At 37.0% G+C, this 23,547-nt stretch overlaps 2 protein-coding genes across 3 annotated transcripts; one reads left to right on the forward strand and one right to left on the reverse strand.

The window, feature by feature from the left end:
• The first annotated feature begins 1,392 nt into the window (after positions 1–1,392).
• On the forward strand, positions 1,393–10,893 carry LOC110941036 (serine/threonine protein phosphatase 2A regulatory subunit B''beta). Its single transcript, XM_022182639.2, has 13 exons — positions 1,393–1,970; positions 3,382–3,594; positions 4,385–4,490; positions 4,586–4,685; positions 5,372–5,477; positions 6,139–6,229; positions 6,325–6,466; positions 8,266–8,413; positions 9,126–9,235; positions 9,350–9,506; positions 10,148–10,273; positions 10,357–10,524; positions 10,607–10,893. The coding sequence occupies exons 1-12, from the start codon at positions 1,821–1,823 to the stop codon at positions 10,495–10,497; spliced, it is 1,590 nt and encodes a 529-aa protein (XP_022038331.1). The 5' UTR covers positions 1,393–1,820; the 3' UTR covers positions 10,498–10,524; positions 10,607–10,893.
• Positions 10,894–11,806: 913 nt separating this feature from the next.
• LOC110941037 (protein PHOSPHATE STARVATION RESPONSE 1) lies at positions 11,807–16,813 on the reverse strand. 2 transcript variants are annotated; one of them, XM_035990130.1, is made up of 8 exons: positions 16,497–16,813; positions 14,655–15,197; positions 13,804–13,963; positions 13,634–13,710; positions 13,448–13,487; positions 13,139–13,196; positions 12,495–12,570; positions 11,807–12,386 (listed from the first exon to the last, which is right to left on the reverse strand). In XM_035990130.1, the coding sequence occupies exons 2-8, from the start codon at positions 15,084–15,086 to the stop codon at positions 12,057–12,059; spliced, it is 1,173 nt and encodes a 390-aa protein (XP_035846023.1). In that variant the 5' UTR covers positions 15,087–15,197; positions 16,497–16,813; the 3' UTR covers positions 11,807–12,056. The 2 variants fall into 2 exon arrangements, with proteins under 2 accessions (XP_035846023.1, XP_022038332.1); XM_022182640.2 differs by lacking the exon at positions 16,497–16,813 and adding an exon at positions 15,775–16,315.
• Between the last annotated feature and the right edge of the window lie 6,734 nt (positions 16,814–23,547).

Raw genomic sequence — 23,547 nt, forward strand, 5'->3', positions numbered from 1 at the left:
CTTATTCTCATCTACTCGTAATATCAAAGTAGGCTATACAAAAGGCATCATATACATTACCTACTCTCGATGCAAATGTGCTTACAACCATATTCAAATTAGTAATTTAACATGATCATACCATCATTTTCGTATTTCATTCCTATATACACCAAGCTTTTTCATAACTTTTTGCATCCTAACTTCACTTAAGCATTTTATCATACACTTGGTGTGCGTACCACTTTTTAAGCATAACGTACAACTACTTCATGCATAATCTTCTAAATTCATACATAGTTCATCAAATCCTTCCACTCATCAACATGTAGTATTTAAAACTAAACATCAAACATATTATCATCACATTTTATTTAATTCATCTAACAACAATTCATCATACCCACATAATACATCGATCTTTCAACAAGAATTGGACATAGGTGGTGATTCAAGTCATCATCCTCACAATAACAAACGGGTTTCACCCCTAAACATCAAATTAACACAAACCATACATAACCTATGTTCTAAATGATGATTCTAACCCTTATACATGATCAATTTCATATTAACTCACGGATTAGAACATAACCCACTTTCATATCAAAATCACCAAATCAAAAATTTCAACTTACCAAGTGATTTATAGGGCTAGATGATGTAGAATCTTGATTCATGCAAGAAAGTTAAGGTTGGATTCTACCTCAATTCTTCAACATTCATCACCATGAGAAACCCTCATGTCTCCTTGCCTTGCATCAACACCAACATCAGACTTATGTCTGATGTTTGTGCTCTTCCCCACTTAACCCAAACTTCATTCAAAATGTGCAAGATTAACCCTTGCACTTTAGTTAACTTATTTCTTTCATTCTTGAGACTAGTAGATATACAAACTAGGTTAACTAATCCTAGTTATTCAAATCTAGTTAAGTTATTTCATACATAATTCTAGTATATGCCCTATTTATTAAATATTATATTTTTGGGGCGTTACAAATATGATGGTCGTATGTGGAGGTCGATGGTGGTGGTCGTACAATGTGGTGGAGGGTAGTTGTGGTCGTGTTTGTGTTTGTGGAAGAAGGTGCTTTAGAGTTGCAATAATGGTGAGATCCGGGTTTTCTAGGTGGTGCACAGTGGTGGTGATGTTATGGTAGGTAGTGAAGAAGTGGTTGATGAATGGTAGTGGTGGTGAAGGTGGAGATGGTAGTGGGTTGTTTAGAGTGGTGATGATGAAGTGTGGGTGGGGCGGGTGTGGGCCCACATAAATTCTTAAATATTAATTATATCAAGCGAGTTTTTTTCGAGCTAAATACAAACAAGTTTCGAGTCATGACAGCCCACATAAAGAAAAAAAAAACAATGAAAAAAAAAAAAAGAAAAGAAAAAAAGATTTGTATGGGCGAGTAACATTGTCTTCCCCCCATCCCAGTTCTCATACACCATTTCATATTTTTCCACACCGCCACTCTCCTCCATTTTCATTCCCCCAATCTCCCCCATGCCCAATTCTTTAATCTTTCCACCCAATTCATCACCCACTTCACTCCGATCGCACTAACACAACCCACAAACAATACCCAATTCAATTCCCACATAAAGTTTCAATCTTTACATGTTTCCCAATTCAAAAACACGACCCACTGCCATTAATCCGATTTCAAATCGATAATAACAACATGTGGGAATCGATTCATTGATTTGTTTCAAAAGGGTCTCGTTTAATTGTTCATATTGTTATTAATTACGGATTGTTAGGGTTAAGTGATTGCGGTGGGTTGTTATTGAGATCTAGATGATAGATTGTGGTTGTAGAAATTGATTGAAATCATAATATGGATATGGATTATAACCCGGATGTGTGTCGTCTTGAACCCGAATTGTTGCAGCTGAATGAAGTGTCTTCTTTGGCTATTAAGTCGAATTCTTATGTTGCAGATAAGTTGTTTGAACAATGGCTTTCGCTTCCGGATTCTACTGCTTTGGTAATTTGTTATAATAGGCGGTTTTCGTGATCTTTTAATTTGATTATTTATGTTTTTGGTCTAGATTGGGAGTTTTTAGAATTTTTGTTTGGATGATATGTTTTATGAACATTTATCTAATGCAACAAGGTAATTAGAGAAATGATATTTACATTTATTAGGTTAATCATGCATTATGTGGTGACGCCCTGCTTGCGGTGTGTGCATATAATGTATATATGTGTGGGCCCTCACCGGGCAAAAGTGAAATTGCACTAATTTTAACGTTGTTTTACTAATTTCGTGAAAATAACGTTAAAAGCGGCTTAGCGGCGGAGACTAATCATGCAGCGTGTGGTGGCGTAGATAGCCAAAAGACAAGGGGGTACGTGCACAAATCGGCCTTTGTCCCGATTGCTGAGTGTTATGTGCCTCATGTCCAAGGCTTGATACAAAACTACTATTGAGCCGGGGGTCTCATTCGAAGCAGCCTCTCCATTCCTACGGGGTAGAGGTAAGGCTGTCTACATCTTACCCTCCTCAGACCCTACCTTAGCTTTGCTATTGGTGGGATTTACCGAGTATGATGCTGATGATGATGATGTATTATGTGGTGGCGTTGATAGCCGAAAGACAAAAGGGTACATGCACTAATCGGCCTTTGTCCCGATTGTTGACTGTTATGTGCCTTATGTCCAAGGCTTGATGCAAAACTACTATCGAGCCGTGGGTCTCACTGGAAGCAGCAATGGGGTAGAGGTAAGACTGTCTACATCTTACCCTCCTCAGAACCTACCTTAGCTTTGCTGTTGGTGGGATTTCCTGAGTATGATGATGATGACGATATTTACATTTATTAGAGGTGATATGATTGGAATCATTAAGCGTTTGAATTTGTGAATCTGTTGCTTCGAAGTACCATGACTAGCACACATGTTTAGATTTTCAGAGTTACCTTTTGAACATATAGGGCTAGGTATTTCACTTTGACCCATAAATTATCACAACATTGTTGTTGTCTTAGTATCCATATTTTCAGCATTATGGCGTGAATACGGGCTAGATTCTGTAGGTAGTAATAGGTTGTCAACTTGTCATTGATTGACATAACATTCACTGTATTGAAGAACATGATATTTGTTTTTGTAAATATAGTAAAAAGGAAACAACACATATTTTGCAGCTCACGAAGAAGCAACAAAACGTGTTTCGCAACTTCTTAAATAATGCAAACATTTCTATTATTTTGCTTTTCGACATAGGCTTTTTTTAACGGGCAATCAGTATTGTTAGGATCCTTTCAGTGTCTTTGTTGCAAAACTCACGACAAGACAGGCCAAGACAGGCGTATCGTTGAATGTGTGTGTGTGTGTGTGTTTATGTATAGATAAAGGTTATTTTTAATTATATTTTTTTTTTTGGTTTTATATAGGTGAAGTCTTTGGTATACAAGGCGAAGACAGGCGTATCGTTGAATGTATCTGGAGCAACTTCCAGCCCGAAATCTTGTAACAACCTTGTGCCTCCACTTTCACCAAGAAGCTCTTCTGGTTCACCCCGTATAACAAAACAGAGGGCGGGCCCGTCTGTTTTAGGTTCTTCTTTGAAAATAGCTAATGAGCCCACCAAAGAGTTAATACCCCAGGTTTGTTAGCCTAAATACTGATTTTGTAGTAGACGCACTACAATGGGTGGGTCAGGTAAATGGATTCGGCGTCATAATGGATAGTTTTGTTGGGCTAAAAGTTGGGTTTGTTGGATTGTGTTGGGTTGGCCTGAACGCTTTTTATCCATGTTTTTATACATATTTATTGTGTTATATTAATATACGATAAAAAATTGGGTAGTTTTTTTTGGGTCGTTTCAACGCGCTTTTTGTCCAAGTTCTTTTAAATATTTTTTATAAACGTTTAATGTGTTAAATATATTTACAAGGACAATATTGTTAAAATATTAATGTTAGCTTTGCCTGAAATGGTTCAGGAGGTTGTATTTCGATCTGTTTTCTTTTAAATTATTTTTTTATTTGATTCAATTTACCCCATTATGGATAAATCATAACCTAAGTTGACCCGTTTATAATTAAATGGGTTGAAGTGTCACATCATGTTCTCTCTAAATACTTTTCGACATTTTTTTAAATATATAATGTGTTAAATATGATTACAAACACTATACATTTGCATTTTTTATCGTTTTTTTTTGTGTAAGCTGGTTAAGAAATCGTATTTTGACCGCTTTGAGCCATTTGACCTATTTTCTTTATATCTGTTTTTTTTTTTAATTTTGGTCATTTTGGTATTTTACCCTTTGTAAGTGAAGATAACCTAAGTCTACCCATTCATAAGTAAATAATTTGAAAGTTTCGCCTCTATCTTGTACCATGGTTTATTTAAAATTTCTAGATTTAACTGAAATACTTTCAATGTTTGCAGTTTTATTTTAAAAATGGGCGTCCAATCCCTAACGAACTAAAAGAACGTTGTTTGTTTAGAACTAATCAGTTCTTCTATGGTCATGCCAATGGACTATCGGCGGATGGTGAGATTTAAATTTAAGTTGTATTCTTACTTTTTCTAGACCATTATTAATTAATATATAACTGAATTCTTGGAATTTTGCTTTGAACTGAACAGAATTTAAACCCGTTACAAAGGAAATATGCATGCTTCCGTCATTCTTCTCTAGCGTTCTTTTTAAAGCGATAGATGTTGGTAACACTGGCGTTGTAACCAAGTGAGTTTTATTGGTTGATTTGTTGGAGTGTGGTTAGGGCTGCAAACGAACCAAACGGACACGTGTCCGTTTATTAAGGAAATATATGTGTTCATGAACACTTACCGAACAAGATTTTGTGTTCGTGACCGTTCGTCAAGGAAATGAACGTGTTCGTGTTCGTTTGTTAATTTCAGGCAACGAACGCAAATGAGTATTCATGAACACAAACGAACAGAAACTAATATTCATTAACACAAATAAAAACAAACAAACACAAACAAGCGTTCATGGACAGATGAACAGAATATATAATACACTGATACTTATTAAATAACTTATTTGTCGGAATTTTAAAGTATTAAAGTAAAACATAATAATTAAAAACACTAATGAACTATCGAACGCAAACGGACATAAACGAACACATTACCGAACGTTCACAAACAAAAATGAAATAAACGTGGTCTTTGTTCATGTTCGTTCATTTCACTAAACGAACGGAATTTCTTGTCCGTGTTCGTTCATTTATTAAATGAATGAACACAAACAAACCTCTCGCTGAACGATTCATGAACTGTTTGCTGATCGTTCAGTTCGTTTGCAACCCTATGTGTGGCGATTTAATAATTCTTTTTATTGTTTTTTGTGAAGCCTTTAATTTATGTGGTCTGTTAGTAAATGAAAATAATATGCATTTTTTTCAGGGATGCGTTTGTGGATTTTTGGGTCAATGGTAACATGTTGACGAAAGATATAGCAACCCAGATATTTACACTGTTAAAGCAGCCGGATTTGAGATACCTAACTCAGGTCATTTTTCTTACTCGATTTTCATCGCCATTTCAAAATGACCACTTAAGCGTATAATCATTTCTACCGAAAATAGCAACGACTTCTTGGAGGTCTTTAAATAAAATTAAATATTGTTAGAAGTTTATTAGTAATTTCCGATAGAGTAAAATGCCATTTCCGTCCCTAAGGTTAGACCAGTTTTGTGACTTTTGTCCAAAGGTTTGTTTTTTCGCATCTGGATCCAAAAGGTTTTAAATCTTGCTATTTTCATGCGGCTCGCTAACTCCATCCGTTTTTCTCCGACTTTTTGGTGGTATTTTCATCTTTTTTGTTAACTTAAAGGGCAATTCGGTCTTTTTTCACTTTATGTACATTATGCTAAATGCTTGTACATAAAGTGAAAAAAGACCGAATTACCCTTTAAGTTAACAAAAAAGACGGAAATACCCTTGACTTAACGAAGAAAAATGAGATGGAGTTAACGAGTCGGATGAAAATGGCAAGATTTCAAATCCTTTGGATCTAGATGCGAAAAAACAAACCTTTGGACCAAAGTCGCAAAACTAGCCAAACCTCAGGGACGAAAATGGCATTTTACTCTAAATATTGTTAAAAGGTTATTAGTAATTTAGTACATCTACTTTTTTTTTTATTTGATCGGTTTTCAACGGTGAAACAGGAGGACTTCAAACCCATACTTCGTGAACTTTTAGTGACGCATCCAGGGTTGGAATTCTTACAGGGCACACCTGAATTTCAAGAGAGATACGGTACGATTCTTTTTTTATTTGTTTATTCATGTTATTATTAATTGGGATGAATGTTATTAACTAATTCATTTTTACTTATACTTTTTTATGACCAGCTGAAACTGTAATATACAGAATATTTTACTACGTGAATAGAACGGGTAATGGTCGTCTTACCCTCAGGGAACTCAAACGTGGAAATTTAATTTCTGCAATGCTTCATGCTGATGAAGAAGAAGACATAAACAAAGTTTTAAAGTAATAATTTCTTTTTATTATTTATTAGTCTTTGTTTTCTTCTAAATGTGTGTTACCTTCTACTAGGGGTAAGCAGAAAACCAAAAAAAACCGAACCGAAATTTACGGTTCGGTTACTAACCGGGAAAAAACAAAAACGAACCGAACCGAATAACCTAAAAACTCATTTTTTTAATGTTTGTTTTATATTGATTTAAGAATTATTAGTTTTATTCTTGATTGTTAAGTATTTATAATAAAAACATTAGCATGTTTATTTATTTTTAAAATGATTTATCCATTGCCTACAAGAAGTAACAAAGTTTAACATAAAAATTAAATGATTTTCAAACTATTATAAAAGAAAATGTCTTAATAAAAACTTTGGAGAAACATAAAATAGATTAGCAGGGTAGATTTATGTGAACAATATTAATTAAAAAGGATAAACATTCTACTATATCTGAAAGGACAAAGTCGGTGGCAAAGGCCACCGACAACACCTCAAATTACAATTTTGTCCTTTGATGTAATTTCCATTTTGACTCCTCAGTATTTTCCATTTTGGCTCCCTCATTTTTTAACTAATTTGTTTTTCTCCTAAAACTTACACAATAACAAATCTATCATCTAAATTTCTAACTTTTCACTTTTACTTCCTTAGTTTTTATTTTTTTTTTCTTTTTTTCCCTTTGTGTTTTTAGTTTATATCACGTTTACATGTTGCTATCAATTTGAAATGGATAGTTGGTTCGTCACAACTTAATACATTTCGTTTAATCATACCGTATCTTTATACGTTTCTTTCGTGAGCTTAAACACGTTAATGTCACCGTGCCAACGTGCTTAACGAACGATAATGTGCCCTTAAATGTCACGCCACAACGCGCGGGCACCTTATTTTCATTCTTTAACATAAAAAAAATTATTTCCTCACGTACTTATTTTTATGGACATTTCGGTACATATTCATGTATCGGCATTGGACGTAAACAGTACACATTTACGTTTCGACCTAAAGTTTTCCTATAAATGAGTCGGGTCTAATATAATACGTTTTCATGCCTATTTTTATGTATGTTTTAAGTTGTTATACGTTTTGATGTAAACACTTTATTTTCTCACATGCTCATTTTTATATGTACATGTCAATATAAATTCATGTTAATAAACATGGTCAAATATAATACGTTTTCGTGCTTATCTTTATGTACGTTTTTAGTTGGTTTATGACTTGACATACGAGTTACCATGTGCATTGATGCCACTAAGTCTTAATGTAAATGTAAGGGTAATGTAGTAATTAGGTGGAACCCCACTAAATGAACCAACCCAGTTTGGATTTTGTTATTTGATTTAAATGCTTATATAAGTTACATAATTTATATCGGATACGTCAAAACACACGTTTTTATTTGGTTTACACATTACATAACGCTTGCGCTAATCTATTTGATGTTTGCGATGTACCCACGCCGCAACGCGCGTGGCCTTATTACTAGTAATAACTTAAATCTAAACTTATAAGAAAGATTCTTAAATCTTTTGATGATACTTTTTATTTTAGAATCTTATGTAATTTTGTTCCAAAAGCCGAAAACACCGCAAAACCAAACCGAACCGAACCGTTACTAAAACCGAAAAAACCAAAACCGAACGGTTTTTTAATAACCGAAAAGCGAACATTTCGGTTTTGGTTTTACCATAAAACCGAACCAAACAATGCACGCCCCTACCTTCTACACATGCATGAATTGTCATTAGTCATGAAAAGATGTGATCATTAATTAAAGAACATTATTATATCTTTTTTTATGCAGATTTTTCTCGTATGAACACTTCTACGTAATATATTGCAAGTTCTGGGAGTTGGATACGGACCATGATTTTTTGATTGATAAAGAGAATCTTATAAGATACGGTAACCATGCACTCACGTACAGAATTGTTGACAGAATATTCTCCCAGGTTTGTAATGTTTATCTGAATAATTAACGTTTTCTTTTTATTTTCTTGCACTTTTGTTCTAGAGGTGGTATTATTAGCCCTAGGGCTGCAAACGAACCGAACATTGAACCAGATTTTCTGTTCGTGTTTGTTTATTAAAAAAACGAACGTGTTCTTGTTCGTTCGTTAATTTTAGGTACCAAACACAATGAACGCAAACAAATGTTCATGAACACAAACAAACGTCCATGAACACAAACGAGCGTCAATGAACGTCAACGAACATGTTAAGCGCGAACATAAATGAACGAACGCGATCTCTGTTCATTTTCGTTCATTTAACTAAACGAACGAAATATTTTGTTCATGTTTGTTCATTTATTAAACTAATGAACACAAACGAACTTCCAGCCAAACGGTTCATGAACTGTTCACTGAAAGTTTGGTTCGTTTGCAGCCCTAATTTTAGCCCATTTGCTTATAAATGGGTCAAAATTTGTAACATAAAACGGATGCTTAAAAGGATAGAGGTGGAAAGGGTTGAAAGTTGTCCAAATTTTTTTTGTTCTTAAAATGTATAAAACCTCTTAAATCATCTTATTAGCCAAAAAATTAAATTATTATTGAAATAAAAAAATAGTAATCATATTTGACACTCCAGTTTATTTAAAAAAATTGCTTTTGAAAGTGTAATGGGTCAACCACCTGTTACCTAACCCGCTATAAATCGCAGGTTCCAAGAAAGTTCACGAGTGAAGTTGAGGGTAAAATGGGATACGAAGATTTTGTTTACTTCATTTTATCGGAAGAGGATAAATCATCGGAGCCGAGTCTCGAGTACTGGTATGTAACTGTAATTTTACTACCTTTTATACCCATGGTGAATCGAATTAAATTATTATTGCGTTGTTAATATATATTTTTCACTAGTCGTAACGAAAAATGATTGTTTTTCAGGTTTAAGTGCATTGATTTAGATGGAAATGGTGTGCTTACTAGAAACGAACTACAGTTTTTCTACGAAGAGCAATTGCATAGGATGGAATGTATGGCTCAAGAGCCTGTTCTTTTCGAGGACATATTATGTCAAATAGTTGACATGGTTAAACCGCAGGTGCATAGGTCCTCTTGGCTTAATGGGCCGGGTTGGGTTACATGTTCAAATGGGTTCATTTTGAAATGGGTGCTTTTGGTTGGATTGGCCTGCAAACACTGCGTATTTTTTTTTTACTAGGGTTTATTTATGAAAGAGTAAAATGCCATTTTCGTCCCTGAGGTTTGGCCAGTTTTTCGACTTCTTTCCAAAGGTTTGTTTTCCGCATCTTGATCCAAAAGGTTTGAAAACTTGCCATTTTCATTCGGCTCGTTAACTCCATCCATTTTTCTCTATTAAGTCAGGGGTATCTTTGTCTTTTGTGTTAACTTAAAGGGCAATTCGGTCTTTTTCACTTAAGGACTCGTATGTACATTATGCTAAATGCCTGTACGTAAAGTGAAAAAGGCCGAATTGCCCTTTAAGTTAACAAAAAAGAAGAAAATACCCCTGACGTAACGGTGAAAAATGGATGGAGTTAACAAGCTGTGGATGAAAATGGCAAGATTTCAAACCTTTTGGATCCAGATGCGGAAAAACAAACCTTTAGACGAAAATCGCAAAAATGGCCAAACCTCAAGGACGAAAATGACATTTTACTCTTTTCGAATAACTCAATATACTTATTCACATTTTTTAATCATGAAATGTTTAATTTACAGGATGAGGAGTATTTTACCTTACATGACTTGAAAGGAAACAAACTTTCCGGCAGTTGTTTCAACATCCTATTCAACCTTAACAAGTTCATGGCCTTTGAATCTCGTGATCCGTTTCTCATTCGTCAGGTATGCAATTCTTTATTATCAATCAATACTTTGCCAAAGTTAATCAGGGGTAGAAACGTAAATAACCTTTTTGTTGTGAACAGGAGCGTGAGAATCCAACAATGACCGAGTGGGATCGGTTTGCACATCGAGAATACATACGGCTTTCAATGGAGGAAGATGCCGATGACGCTTCTAATGGTAGTGCAGACGTATGGGATGAGTCTCTTGAGGCCCCGTTTTGACCACAATCTCGAAAACTTCTAATTGAGGTACTTAACATAACAATAATTAAAATGTGGTTTTAATTAAAATATATCAAATATTGTTTCTCAAATCTGTTCTTGTGTGCAGGTGAACTAGGATGCAGTTTTAAGTTAATTTGGGATGCATTATAGAAGCGTTACACCATAAATCTAGTCGACTCGTATTTTTGCAAATTTTTGTTTTAAGTCAAAAAACTTATTTTTTTTTTCGGTATAAAATCCGTTGAACGTTTTCTAAATGGGTCTGGACGACGAGATGTATGTTGCAATTTGAGTTTCTGTATGTAATATCTTGTTTGAAGACGTAGATTTGTTGTAACATCACTCGGTCCGTTTCAACTATAAAGCAAGATAATAGTTTTGTTTTGTGACTGATACTAATTTATATTATAGATTACAACTTAGGGTTTAAAGATTTATAACTTCTCTTTCTAGTTTTATTCTACTATATTATTGGAAAAACTAGATTCCAATTTTTTGAAATTTTAACTTGTATTTGTTGTACAGTTTGTTTTGGAGCTTAGGGTCTCGGTGGATGTTGCCTCTCTGTCCTTAGGGATGGAGGTAACGTTTGCCGACATCCCACCCTTCTCAGATCATACCAGTAGCTTTACTTGTGGTTGTGGGATTTACTGGGTATGATTATTAGTATAGTTAACAAACTAAACATGTCTTAGATCGTATAATAAATATAACCTACCTATATGCGTTTTTGAACAATTGTCTCATCGACGATGTACGTGTAAACAAAATGAATATATAATCTGATGAATGCAGCAGGGGAAACAAGAAAAATGAAAAGTTATGATTTTAATTGAATTAATGGAAGAACACCCTCATTTCTAATCAATCCACTGATTTAAATATTTAATTGATATGAAGGCTACACATCCGTAAACCATACAACAGGTGTGACACGTATGCATGGGATATAACCCGATACACCAGGGGTATTCAAGAAGTATACGTTCGTATACCAGACAGATGTAATGACTAATGTGACAAAGGAAGTACTTTTAGTAGACATCCAAAAAGAAGAGGGGGGGGGGGGGGTGCGGCTGTATACTCCTTATATGTTATTTGTAAAGTATTTATTCAAACTAATAGCTAAAACAACTAAAGGATTATTTTATTTATTTATTTGTAAAAAAAAAAAGGGGGGGGGGGGGGGGGGGAGGTATCCTATATAATTAGGTTAAAAATTATGGTAACCTTATAATCAAAAGCAAAACCTGTTTCTAAACATCATACAATCAAGTTCATAATAAGATAATCATTTTCAAAACGCAGTTCATAATAAGATAATCATTTTCAAAACGTAGATCCAGACACCACGTAGGAGAGAAAAACATAAATAACTTTCATGAACACGAACTTGTTCATTACGGACATACATTATTTCTACTAAACAAAAGACCTAACATCACTTGCAAGATCCAGAATCCATCTCCAAACGTGAAAGCCCTAAAATCTTAAAAACTTTCAGCAGTAAGAACAGAAACCGATCAAACAATATCCAACATTAATCATTTTACAAATCAAGACATGGATGCTTGATCAGATCTTGCACGCTTCGAAGGGCGTGGACTACATCCACCGTCGATATTTGCTTCTGTTTGAGATGTTGACTTTGACTTTTGACTATTATGGTCTGCTGACCTTTTGGTTTCTTTATCTGATATGCATTGATCATCATCATGCTCCACAGGTTTTGACTTTTCGGTTGTGTTTGATGGAGGGGCGGGATCGTCATTGGGATTAGAGGATGATGGTTTTAACCTTTCGCTTTCCATCTTTTTTTGTTGCTCAAACATCATTTGAAGGGTTTTCCCTTGTTCTTCTATTCGTAACTGTAAATTTCTTTGGATCTGGAAAAAAGTCCAAAATCGAATCAGTTGACCATTTAAGTTTGACCAGATTATATAGTTACACAGGAAAGCTTATAAAACAATAAAAATAATATAAAATTGGCATACCTCAAGCTGTTCATGAAGTTGCTTTTGTACTTCCATTTGCAATTTTAATGCATCAGTGATCCCTAAACCTAAACTCCTGTCATCGAAAACCATATACATTAGTTCTCACGGTTCTCGCGATATTTAGCATTCTCACTTAAACCCTCTCCTATATATATACACATATATATATATTATACATATATATATATATAGGGTAAGGATAGTGTAAAAAGGGCCTAAAGTGTGAGAAGTGTATTATAACACTATATATAATACTATATAGCACCCTATAAACACCGTATAACAATATGTAACACCATATAATACCATATAACACTATGTAACACTATATATCATTATATAACAAATATAACACTATACATCTATCATAGGCATGCTATCAGACAACCTATAGTGTTATATAATGATATATAGTGTTACAAAGTGTTATATGGTATTATATGGTGTTACATATTGTTATACTGTGTTTATAGGGTGTTATATAGTATTATATATAGTGTTATAATACACTTCTCACACTTTGAGCACTTTTTACAGGATCCTCTACCTATATATATATATATATATATATATATATATATATATATATATAAGAAACCGCACACACACATTAACATTAGAAAATATGAGCCGAAACTTACTTGTTTTTAATATCCATAGATACTATATCATCAATAGAAGGTTTCTTCTCTGACGTTCCTGCATTAAATATTAAATCAAAAAATTTTAATTAAATAATAATAATAATAATAGTAATAATAATAATAAATAAATAAATAATAATAATGGGATATACAGGTGAACATATTAGACTTCTGTCAAATTTTATACTCTATTTGTTTAAAGATTATAATCATAAAAAATTTCTAAAAACTATTAAGACATCAAGTGATTTACCGTATGTTTCTTTTAAATTAACAATGTTATTAAATGGCTATAACAGTATTTACCTTCAGATAATTCTGGCTTGTACCTGGCTGTTCTATATTTCTGAAACCAAAATAACAGAAACATCAATCTGAAATTAGCCATTACTTTGACTTTGGTGGTCAAACAAAATATTTTTCGGATCATAAGTTAAAGAAACCGTATCACTGGTTTTATGCCAACGCTAAATACATAACTTTCTAACATACCTGTAGATGACTTTTCACATGATAAATAGTCAAACCTTCAACATTCATGAGCTTCAAAACACCTTTTGGTGTAGCTCCTTTAAGTCAACGATAAAAGTCAGCACAAAAGATGCAATCATGATTTCTCAAAAGCAATAAAAATATATATAAAGTGTTACTAAAATACGTACGTTCACTGCCACCCAGCTTGTTGACTGCTTCAACGAAGGATTCATGGAGTTCTGGTGTCCAACGCATGCGCGGTTTGACACCGGGCCCGGTAGATGACGGGCTGCTGACTGGACATACTTCTATATTTAGTACAGGAGGTTGCGGAATAGATTGCGTTTGCTGCATATTTAACATGGTTTTAATATTTTCAAAAACTATTAAAAAACGTAACAATGTTATTTTGCTAAAAGTATAGGCAGTTACATATATATCCTTCTAAAATTTCTCATATAATATCCACCCTTTCAGATGGTCCCTGTGGTTTGCATTTTGTAACGCATTTAGTCCCTAGCCAACAAATCTGAAGGTTTTGAGAGGTCCAAGTGAGGGACTATATGCGCTAAAGAGTGCAAACCACAGGGACCATCCATGTACTTTTGGCAAAAGTTGGGGCTCGATACGTTACAAAGTGCAAACCCCGGGACCATGCGTGTGCTTTTGGAAAGCTAGGAACCAAATCCCAAAATTTTAGAAAACCACAGGGACTATCCGTGTACTTTACTCTTGTAATTTAATGTATAACCTCCTAAATTATTTCATTTAAAAAAATTAGAGTATCATTGAAATAATCTATTTTTGTAGTCATAATTGACGCATCATTTAATATAATATTTGTAGTCAACCCAACCCATTTAGAATGTCACCCAACCAACCCACCCATTTTGTCACGTCTACCTACCACAAATAGCACACAAGATGAAAACGATAATTCAATAAAGAAATGTATTTATGCATAAAATGTATAAATATATGAAACAACACTTCGTGTTAAAAAAACGTATTTATACACAAAAGTTCAAAAAGTTCATACCTTTGCTTCTAAAGTTGGAGCATCAACATCAGCCAAAATTTCACTCCAATTCGAGTCAATATTATCCTCAACGCTCATAAAGTCAACCCCCCATTTCTGCCAATCAGTTGCCGGTCCCCTCACATGATCGTCAGCTGGCATCAAACCATTTTGAGCCTCGATCTGATAATTCCCGACACAGACGTTTTCGGTAAACTCAAGAAGATCTTCAAGCGATGCTGGACCCCACGGCATAGCATTGTTTTGACCCGTCAAACTAACTACCGTCGTTGATTGTGAATTTACAAAATTAGGCGTTTGGTTACTCGAAGACCTAGAAACTAAGGGATAATTTTGTGATGACATGGCTCCCGATGGATCGATGCTATTCAGCTGCTTTTTACCAGATGGTTGAAGACAATCCGGTGTAGATTTCCATCTTTGCCCATTCATAACATTGATTTAAGAGATCCTTTGGAGCCAGGTCAACGTACACACGGAAAAAGTCAACCCCGGCTTACTACTATCGTTCTACGGAAATTTCGCATTTCAATTGTAATGTGTCTGAAAACAAAGTTAAATCAATAGTAAGACACCATCATTATATATAATACAAGCATCATGTAGTTGTGACTTGTGAAGGCTCTTTAGTCCAAAAATATGACTTCAATATATTAAGAGCCAACATAGAGAACTTTGAAGTAACATACATGCTCATACATAATTACACTTTATTTAAAGAAAGGGTTAATTACGCCAAAATGCATATTGGTTTTATCGTTTTGTCATTGTATGAAGAAAATAATATGTTTTGATACATACAATCACAAAAGATATGTTTTTCTTGCCTACAATACAAAAAGGCGAAAGTAATATAGATACCGGTGCTAACTTCTAAGTATTCAAAAGCGCACAAGATACTTAGGCAAGGCGACTGCGCCTTAGGTAGACACAAGGCAGTGGGCTTTCTCTACGTGCGACAGAGACGCGCACCGGACAGACGCAGGTGGGCTCAAGCGAGCGCTTTTAAATTTCAGGAGGGTTTTACATGTTTTAAGCGTTGGACTTCGATTCTTTAAGTTTAAAACATCCGGATCTCCTTCCTTCATGTCTTATTATCGACTCCTACGCAACGACTTACCTCTCTTGCCAACTGTTGCCTCGGATGCAGAGTCCCTCACTCCCTCTTGCAAACTGACTTGACGTCACAACTGACACACTGATGACTTGACATGGCTTGATGTAGGCAACAAACAACGGCAAGGTTTCCACAACCTTCAACTTTAGTGACTTTACAACAAGAAGAGGATGATTCACATCGCGATGAATGTGAAGCACTTCATTCAAATAAATATGAGCCCGGAAGCTTAGATGGTTTTGCTAATATCGGTGAATCGGTGATGATCAAGTTCAACAATGAATGTTGTGAATCTTTATCAAAGTTATTATTAGTTTTGACCTTTGTTATCAACAACATGATTCCAATTTCCAATTGCTAACTGTACTAGACTATATAATTTTCTATTTACTTTTGTGATATAACAAAAATAGCTTCAAACAAAGCCAAAGCTTTACATGCCAAAACAGTGAAATGAACTTTCTTGATCAAAGATTCCTACACCCAAACACCAAAAAGCCCTAACAATAACAAACCCAAATCAAATCTAATTTCTTTTTACCATCAATGATATAAAAAATCACAACTTTAACCCCCAAAATCAAAGAAAACCAACAAAACACCAATTTCAATCAAATCCAAATAAAACCCATCTTAAATTAGTTAACAAAATCACAATCCGATCAACAATTTCAGTTTTGATAATACAAGATTTTAAATAGATTAAGAAAAACAAACAAACAAACCTTGATTTCCACGAAGAGAGACAAAGATATTATCGTACACAACGGTAACGTACGGGGCGACGAAAGCAAATTGAAGTCCTCAATCTGCAATGAATGGATGAATGATGAGAGATTGAGACTTTGGGGTCTTCTTTGTACACTCAATTTTGATGATCGTGGATGACTTTTTAATGGGGTGGGAAGTGGACGGTGGAGATTAGATGGTGTAGGGGTGGTGAGAAGTAGGGGATTCGGGTTGCTTGAATGGAATGTAGAGGTGTTTGTTTGTTTCAAGTGGGCCATTAGCCCAAGGGCACCGAGTGCATCTATGATCAATCGTCCAAATCACAAAAAGAGGTGTATATATATTTCCGAGTAAAATGTACGGATGCTCCTTGTGATTTGGTAAAATAACACTTATAGTCCTCAACTATTGAAAATTACATGTATGTTCCTTGTGGTTTGCTCGATTGTTACTCGAATAATCCCTGAAAGGGATGGACGTTAATTTTCTTAGTTAAATGAGTTTAAAATGACTAAACTACCCTTACTCTAAAATAATAAAACATTGAATATAAAATGGGGTCCACCAATATCCTTTGACTTTTGCAAACTTAGTTTTCTTTTCCTTCTTCACGCCCTCTAGGGCTGTAAACGAGCCGAGCTAGACCCAGCTCGAGCTTGGCTCGAACTCGATTCGAGCTGGCTCGGCTCGAGCTCGAATTTCAAATCGAGCTAAGAATTGAGGCTCGAGCTCGACTTGATTAGAATTCGAGCTAGATCGGGTCGGCTCGATCTAGCTCGAACTAAGAAAGAACCGCAAAATTTACTACTTAAGAAGCCCGTAAAAATGAATTTCTTCATAGATTAAGAGTCATAATTGTCATTTAATTTAACAATATGGGTAAATATGCAAGTATAAATAGTTAATTCACTTTGTACATTGTCTTTACCTTCTTTTATAAGGGAGATACTCCATTAGTTTTTGTTTTCTAAGCGATGTGGTGAAACACCCGTCTAATATTTACTTGAATTAATAATGATTCATACCCTTTTATATAAAGATGTCTAGGTTGTAACATAAATTCCATAAGTAAGGTTCAAAAGTAGCAAAACATTAGTCAACTAAGACTAATGCGCACATTCCAAAGTTGCTTAAAAATTTGTTTACAACCCATGAACATAATCTATTAAAAGTTAAGATATTGCGGAAGCTTCAAAATAAGTGTTCGGTTCTTCGATATTAGCTTGATTGCCATCCGGAAAACCCCCACTTTTACCTAGGGTCAAAACCACATCAATTGTTAGTTTTGACAACATTAAAATGTATTAAATCAAGTTCCAATATCAAACAAGCAAGAAAAATAAAAAGTTTCAGCTTTCTGGTCTGTCGCACCCCACGACAGATCTTGTTAAATCTTACGCGGGCCGCTAGAGTGCCCCGCGTGTCGCGACAGTTTTTACGGATTCCCCCGCGTGGCGCGGGGGAATGGAATTTCCAGCAGGTTATGTTTTTGTGCTGCATTTTTCTACCAGCTCCGGAAAAGTCAGTTTTTAACTTCAAATTAGCATATCTTTTGACTCGTGAGTCCGTTTAAGGCGATTCTTTTTCCTACACGTCTGTAAATTCATTACCGACATGCCTATAACAATTATCATACCGAAAAATTTATTTACGGACTGAAAGACTATATGTCCCTATGCGTTTATTCGACCCATTCTAACTTTAGCCATTTTACTACCATTTAACTAGTATGTTTTTGGCGCCTTATACCAAACATCCGGGGCTTATTATCATCCACATTACTTTACCAATCCTTTGTTTTAAATGCTCTTGTGATTGTTATCGCCACGATCAACTACTTAGGATACCAAAGCTACAATTTACACAACTAATCGACCCGTTGGCTCATCTTGTGGAATCCTTCATTATGATGACTACCAAATGGTTCGTTGACCACTCTAAGTCTATTCTTTCAAATAAAATGTGACACTTCGGAATTTCCCGGACAATCTTTCGATGTAACATGCGTGTACGTATACTATTAAATGAAAAAGTTGTGTATTGTTTTGATGTTCTATGTGATCTTTGTGCTAGTGTGTTATACGTATATATATATATAGATATAAGAGAGTGGGTGTGTATGTGAGATGAACCGGAACCCGAAACCACAACCAAACCCGAGACCCGACTCGAGACCACCCGGTCTCGAGTGAACCGTGAACAACAAAAGGAGCCGGTTGTTTGGATTGGGCCGTTTGGGCCTTGTAACCGAGAACCCAACCCGGAAACCCCCCCCTAGCCCAACTCAGTACATTATATAAACCCAACCCCACCTCCCTTAACCATTTTACACACTCTCTTCTCACACTCTCATCTCTCACACAAAAACCCTAAAGTTTTAGCAACCAAGACCACTCTTCTCATCCCTCTCGGATCGACCCACAACAAGACCGCAATCGGATCTTCCCTTTTCTTCTCTCGGATCTTTGAGCTTCACACAACCGGTTAGCATAAACATCCCTATAGTTGCTTCGATTGTTTGTGTTGTTACTAAATGATGCTTGATTATTGTTAATAATGTGATGGTAGCTAAATGATGGTTAAAAATGCTTGGTCTATGTTGAAAATGCATGATATCCGATTTGTTTTGGTTTTTGTTAGAAGTTCATGATAGTCGGTTATAATGACATATTTTGGATGATTCGGATAGCTTATAAAATGTTGTGATATTCGGTTGTTATAATGAGGGTTTAGATAGATTACTATTGCATGTTCGGATTATTGTTGTTGTTCGTTTAGGATGAGGGTCCGATTGGAGGTTCTATGCAAGGTTTTGTGTTGTTTATGGTTGAATGTTGTTTGATTATGGTATGAACATCATGAAGAACAGTTTGAATGTGTTAAATATTTTGAAAATGCTGATTTTGATCCAAATTTGTGCACAAAACGACCAACAGACATGTTTAGTGGCATAGTACAACATTTACATGAAAATGCAATTTCATTGGATAGTACACTGCAGGTTCTAGAAGTTTGCCATGCACGTTATCACGGATTACGAGTCGCAACCTTTGGTTGCTACTCGAAACCACGCATGACCAGTCGAAACCTCCCAGTTGCGAGTCGCAATCAGCACCATCAAACCTGGTTGCGAGTCGCAACCACACCTGCTAAGTCGCAATCTCCGGTTACGAGTCGTAACCAAAACGTGACGGACCGAGACCGCAGTTACGAGTCGCAACCTCGGTTGCGAGTCGCAACCACCTTAGTTTCGACTGGGCTGTTTTGTGTATTGGGCTTTGACTGTTTTGCTGTTTTGGGCCTTAACGGTTGGGCTATCTATTGTTTGGGCTGTTTACTGATCTGCTACTGTTTGTATGTCTACATGTTACTGTATGTATACGTGTTCACTTGTACCCGACTTGACCCATGCTTGGTAACCATGCTAGGACGTGGTAACCAACGAGCTTAACCAAGTAACGTATCTTACCGAGCAACCCAAGGTGAGTTCACAACTTAAAAGCATGCGTCCCGGTGGTTTGGGACACGAGACTAAAACAACCCTATCCCCTTGTAAGGGGGATACCGTCTACATTCCTTCCCTAGTTATTGGGAACAAACTTACTTTATCTTTCCTTGTATTGGGAAACCTTTTTAGTTAATTACTGTTTATACGGAATGCAATCAACGGCACTAAACGCAACTCTATCACTCAAGTCCCTACTACATAATACCGATTAGTCGCCGGTGCCAGGCGAACGGGTTATTAGTTGATAGCGCTATTTAGGTCTTACCAGCCTCACACCGTGCCATGGTATGGGATCGGTCGTGAACTAATGTACTCAGGCATCCGTCAATGATGATAGAACATTGACATCGGGGCATCCTGCGGAAACGCAAACGGTTACCTAGTATTCGGTATTGGAAAAACAGTTTAGTCGCTAACTTTTGGGGTAGCTCCCCATGGCATGTATAAACGGATAAATTAACTGGTGAAACGAGTTTTTGGTAATTAAAACTGGACAACTAGTGAACTCACTCAGCATTATTGTTGACCCCTTACTGCATGCATTGCAGGTGGCCAGTGACTGGAGCAGCTGCTTGGGATGTGTAGTGGTCGTCTGCCCGTGTGTTGGGCATTTACTATGTTTACCTTACGAACAATGTTTAAAACTGTTAATTATGCTTCCGCTACATTTACTCTGAACTTAAAACTTTGAACACTGAACTTGATATTTGCTAATCTTATGGTTAGTAAGTATTACTCTTGTTATTAATTTAAGTTGTCAGTATAATTGGTGGCTGGATCCTGGTCAGTCACGCCCTCGAAGCGGGTGTTATCCGCGGGTGGATTTTGGGGGTGTGACAGATTGGTATCAGAGCCATTGGTTATAGTGAACTTGGTTTTTTTTTTAAAGGGAAAAATCTTTTTGAGAAAAACCAAACTATAACCCGTGACTCGTGATGACACTACACTCCAAGTACAAGGCTCGACTTATCTGACCTCATAGCTCGGATCCATAGTTACTTGCTTAATTGTCTTATGTTTTCTGCTTTACTATACGTACTAGTTGCCTGATTAGATAGATACATCTTCTCTCTTCTATCTTATTCTCGCTATCACGCACTCATACTATGTTTTCTGGTTATGAAGACAATGAGTGGACGCGGACGAGGAAACGTCAACATGACTCAGGCTCAGTTCACTAACCTGCTCAACACTGTGGCTGCAGCTTTCGCAGCTCACCCTATAGGTAAACTCGTTGTTTTAGGAGGTTTAGATCCTACCGCCACATCGTCTTTTCGCCTCTAAACCTATTTCGCTTCACTCCTCACAACAGGTCAGCCTGCACCTGTGCAACCACGTGTTTGTACCTTCAAGACCTTCATGGATTGCAAGCCTCTTCCATTCAGTGGCACTGAGGGTGCCATAGGACTCCTACACTGGATCGAGAAGGTCGAAGCTGTCTTCGCTGTCTGCGAGTGTCCCCCTGCTAATTGGGTGAAGTTTGCTACTGGTACTCTTGAGGGAAGCGCACTTTCATGGTGGAAGGCGCAAATTCAAATGCTTGGTTTGGAGACTGCTAACGCTACTGCGTGGGAAGATTTCAAGGATATGATCAAGGAAGAGTACTGTCACAGGGATGACATCCACAAGCTTGAGAATGAGTACTATGAACTCAAGATGGTTGGGTCAGAGATTGAGACCTACACCAAGCTGTCCAACGACTATGCTGCTCTTTGTCCAAACATGTCTCGACCTATGTATCGAAGGATCGAACTGTACATCAAGGGTCTGGCTCCAGAAATCCGAAGCCATGTAACTTCAGCCAACCACACTACCATTCAGCCGATCGTTCGACTTGCTCACAAACTTACTGATCAGGCTGTGGAAGAGGGCAGGTTGCCCAAAAGGATCAGTGCTGCGGAAGGAAGTTCTAGTGATGGCAAACGAAAGTGGGATGGAAATCAGGGCAAGGATGCTAACCCTACTCAAGCCCCAGCTCAGCAAAGGAAAACTGACAACAACAAAGGCACTCAGCAACAGGGTGGCTACCGGGGAAACTACCCTAAGTGCAACAAGTGTAACAGGCACCACAATGGGACATGCAACAAGGGTCAGTGTCAGCGATGCCACAAGATGGGACACGAAGCAAAGGATTGTAGAAGTCAGTTCCCGGCAAGGCAGAATCAGCAACAACCCCAACAGCAGCAGCAGCAGGGAAACAACCGGGCATGTTTTAAATGCGGGGCAACAGGGCACATGCGAAAGGATTGCCCTGAACTGAATCAGAATCGCAACAACAATCAGGGGGCTGGGAACAATGAGCAAAACAACAATGCTGGGAATGCAAGGGGCAGAGCTTTCGTGATTGGAGCTGGAGAAGCAAGGAACGATCCCAACGTCGTGGCGGGTAAGTTCCTACTTGATGATCGTTATGTTTCTGTGTTATTTGATTCCGGTGCCGATGCCAGTTATGTATCCCTTCGCATTAGTAAGAAACTTAAGCACTCGCCCGCATTATTAAGTTCTAAGCACATCGTCGAGATAGCTAATGGTAAGAACATCGAGGCCACGCATGTGATCCACGACTGCACCCTAGAATTGTCTGGCCATACGTTTAGTATCAATCTTTTCCCTGTCAAACTTGGAAGCTTCGACGTCGTCATTGGTATGGATTGGTTATCCAAACATCGCGCTGAGATCCTCTGTCAAGAGAAAGCAGTTCGTATACCTCGTCGTTCTGGTCAACCCCTCATCGTCAAAGGCAACAAAGGTGGAGAGGTCACAGGCATTATCTCGCTTCTAAAAGCCCAGAAGTGTTTACAAAAGGGGCACACCGCTATCCTAGCACTTGTCACCAACACCCACGAAGAGGAAAAGAGGATTGAAGATTTTCCTGTAGTACGCGACTATCCCGAGGTATTTCCTGAGGAACTACCTGGACTCCCTCCTCACCGTCAGGTCGAATTCCAAATCGAGCTAGCTCCCGGAGCAGCACCCATAGCTCGTGCACCGTACCGTTTAGCCCCTGCAGAGCTGAAGGAACTCTCTACGCAACTACAAGAACTATTGGATAAAGGATTTATCCGTCCTAGTTCATCACCCTGGGGAGCCCCAGTGCTCTTTGTCAAGAAGAAGGATGGCACATTCCGAATGTGCATCGACTATCGTGAGTTGAACAAGGTTACCATCAAGAATCGTTACCCTCTCCCGCGCATCGACGACCTATTCGATCAGTTGCAAGGATCGAGCTACTATTCAAAGATTGACCTGCGATCAGGCTATCATCAGCTGAGAGTTCGTAACGAAGATATTTCCAAGACTGCATTCAGGACTCGTTATGGTCATTACGAGTTCCTCGTCATGCCTTTTGGAATGACCAATGCGCCGGCAGTGTTCATGGATCTTATGAACCGCGTATGTAAGCCTTACCTCGACAAATTCGTGATTGTGTTTATCGACGACATCTTGATTTATTCGAAAAGTCATGAAGAGCATGAACAGCACCTACATCTTATTCTGGAACTCCTTCGCAACGAGCAACTGTACGCCAAATTCTCTAA

The sequence above is a fragment of the Helianthus annuus genome, chromosome 5 (genome assembly GCF_002127325.2).
Source record: "Helianthus annuus cultivar XRQ/B chromosome 5, HanXRQr2.0-SUNRISE, whole genome shotgun sequence".
Lineage (NCBI taxonomy): Eukaryota > Viridiplantae > Streptophyta > Magnoliopsida > Asterales > Asteraceae > Helianthus > Helianthus annuus.

What these genes read in the sequence shown, in the direction of transcription:
- LOC110941037 (XM_035990130.1), bottom strand. Translation starts at nt 15,086, where the DNA reads ATGAATGGGCAAAGATGGAAATCTACACCGGATTGTCTTCAACCATCT. An exon ending in CTCCAACTTTAGAAGCAAAG is followed by an intron (nt 13,964 to 14,654) that starts GTATGAACTTTT and finishes TTAAATATGCAG; the next exon opens with CAAACGCAATCTATTCCGCA. An exon ending in CAAGCCAGAATTATCTGAAG is followed by an intron (nt 13,197 to 13,447) that starts GTAAATACTGTT and finishes TATTTAATGCAG; the next exon opens with GAACGTCAGAGAAGAAACCT.
- LOC110941036 (XM_022182639.2), top strand. Translation starts at nt 1,821, where the DNA reads ATGGATATGGATTATAACCCGGATGTGTGTCGTCTTGAACCCGAATTG. An exon ending in CAATGGACTATCGGCGGATG is followed by an intron (nt 4,491 to 4,585) that starts GTGAGATTTAAA and finishes TGAACTGAACAG; the next exon opens with AATTTAAACCCGTTACAAAG. An exon ending in GACATAAACAAAGTTTTAAA is followed by an intron (nt 6,467 to 8,265) that starts GTAATAATTTCT and finishes TTTTTTATGCAG; the next exon opens with ATTTTTCTCGTATGAACACT.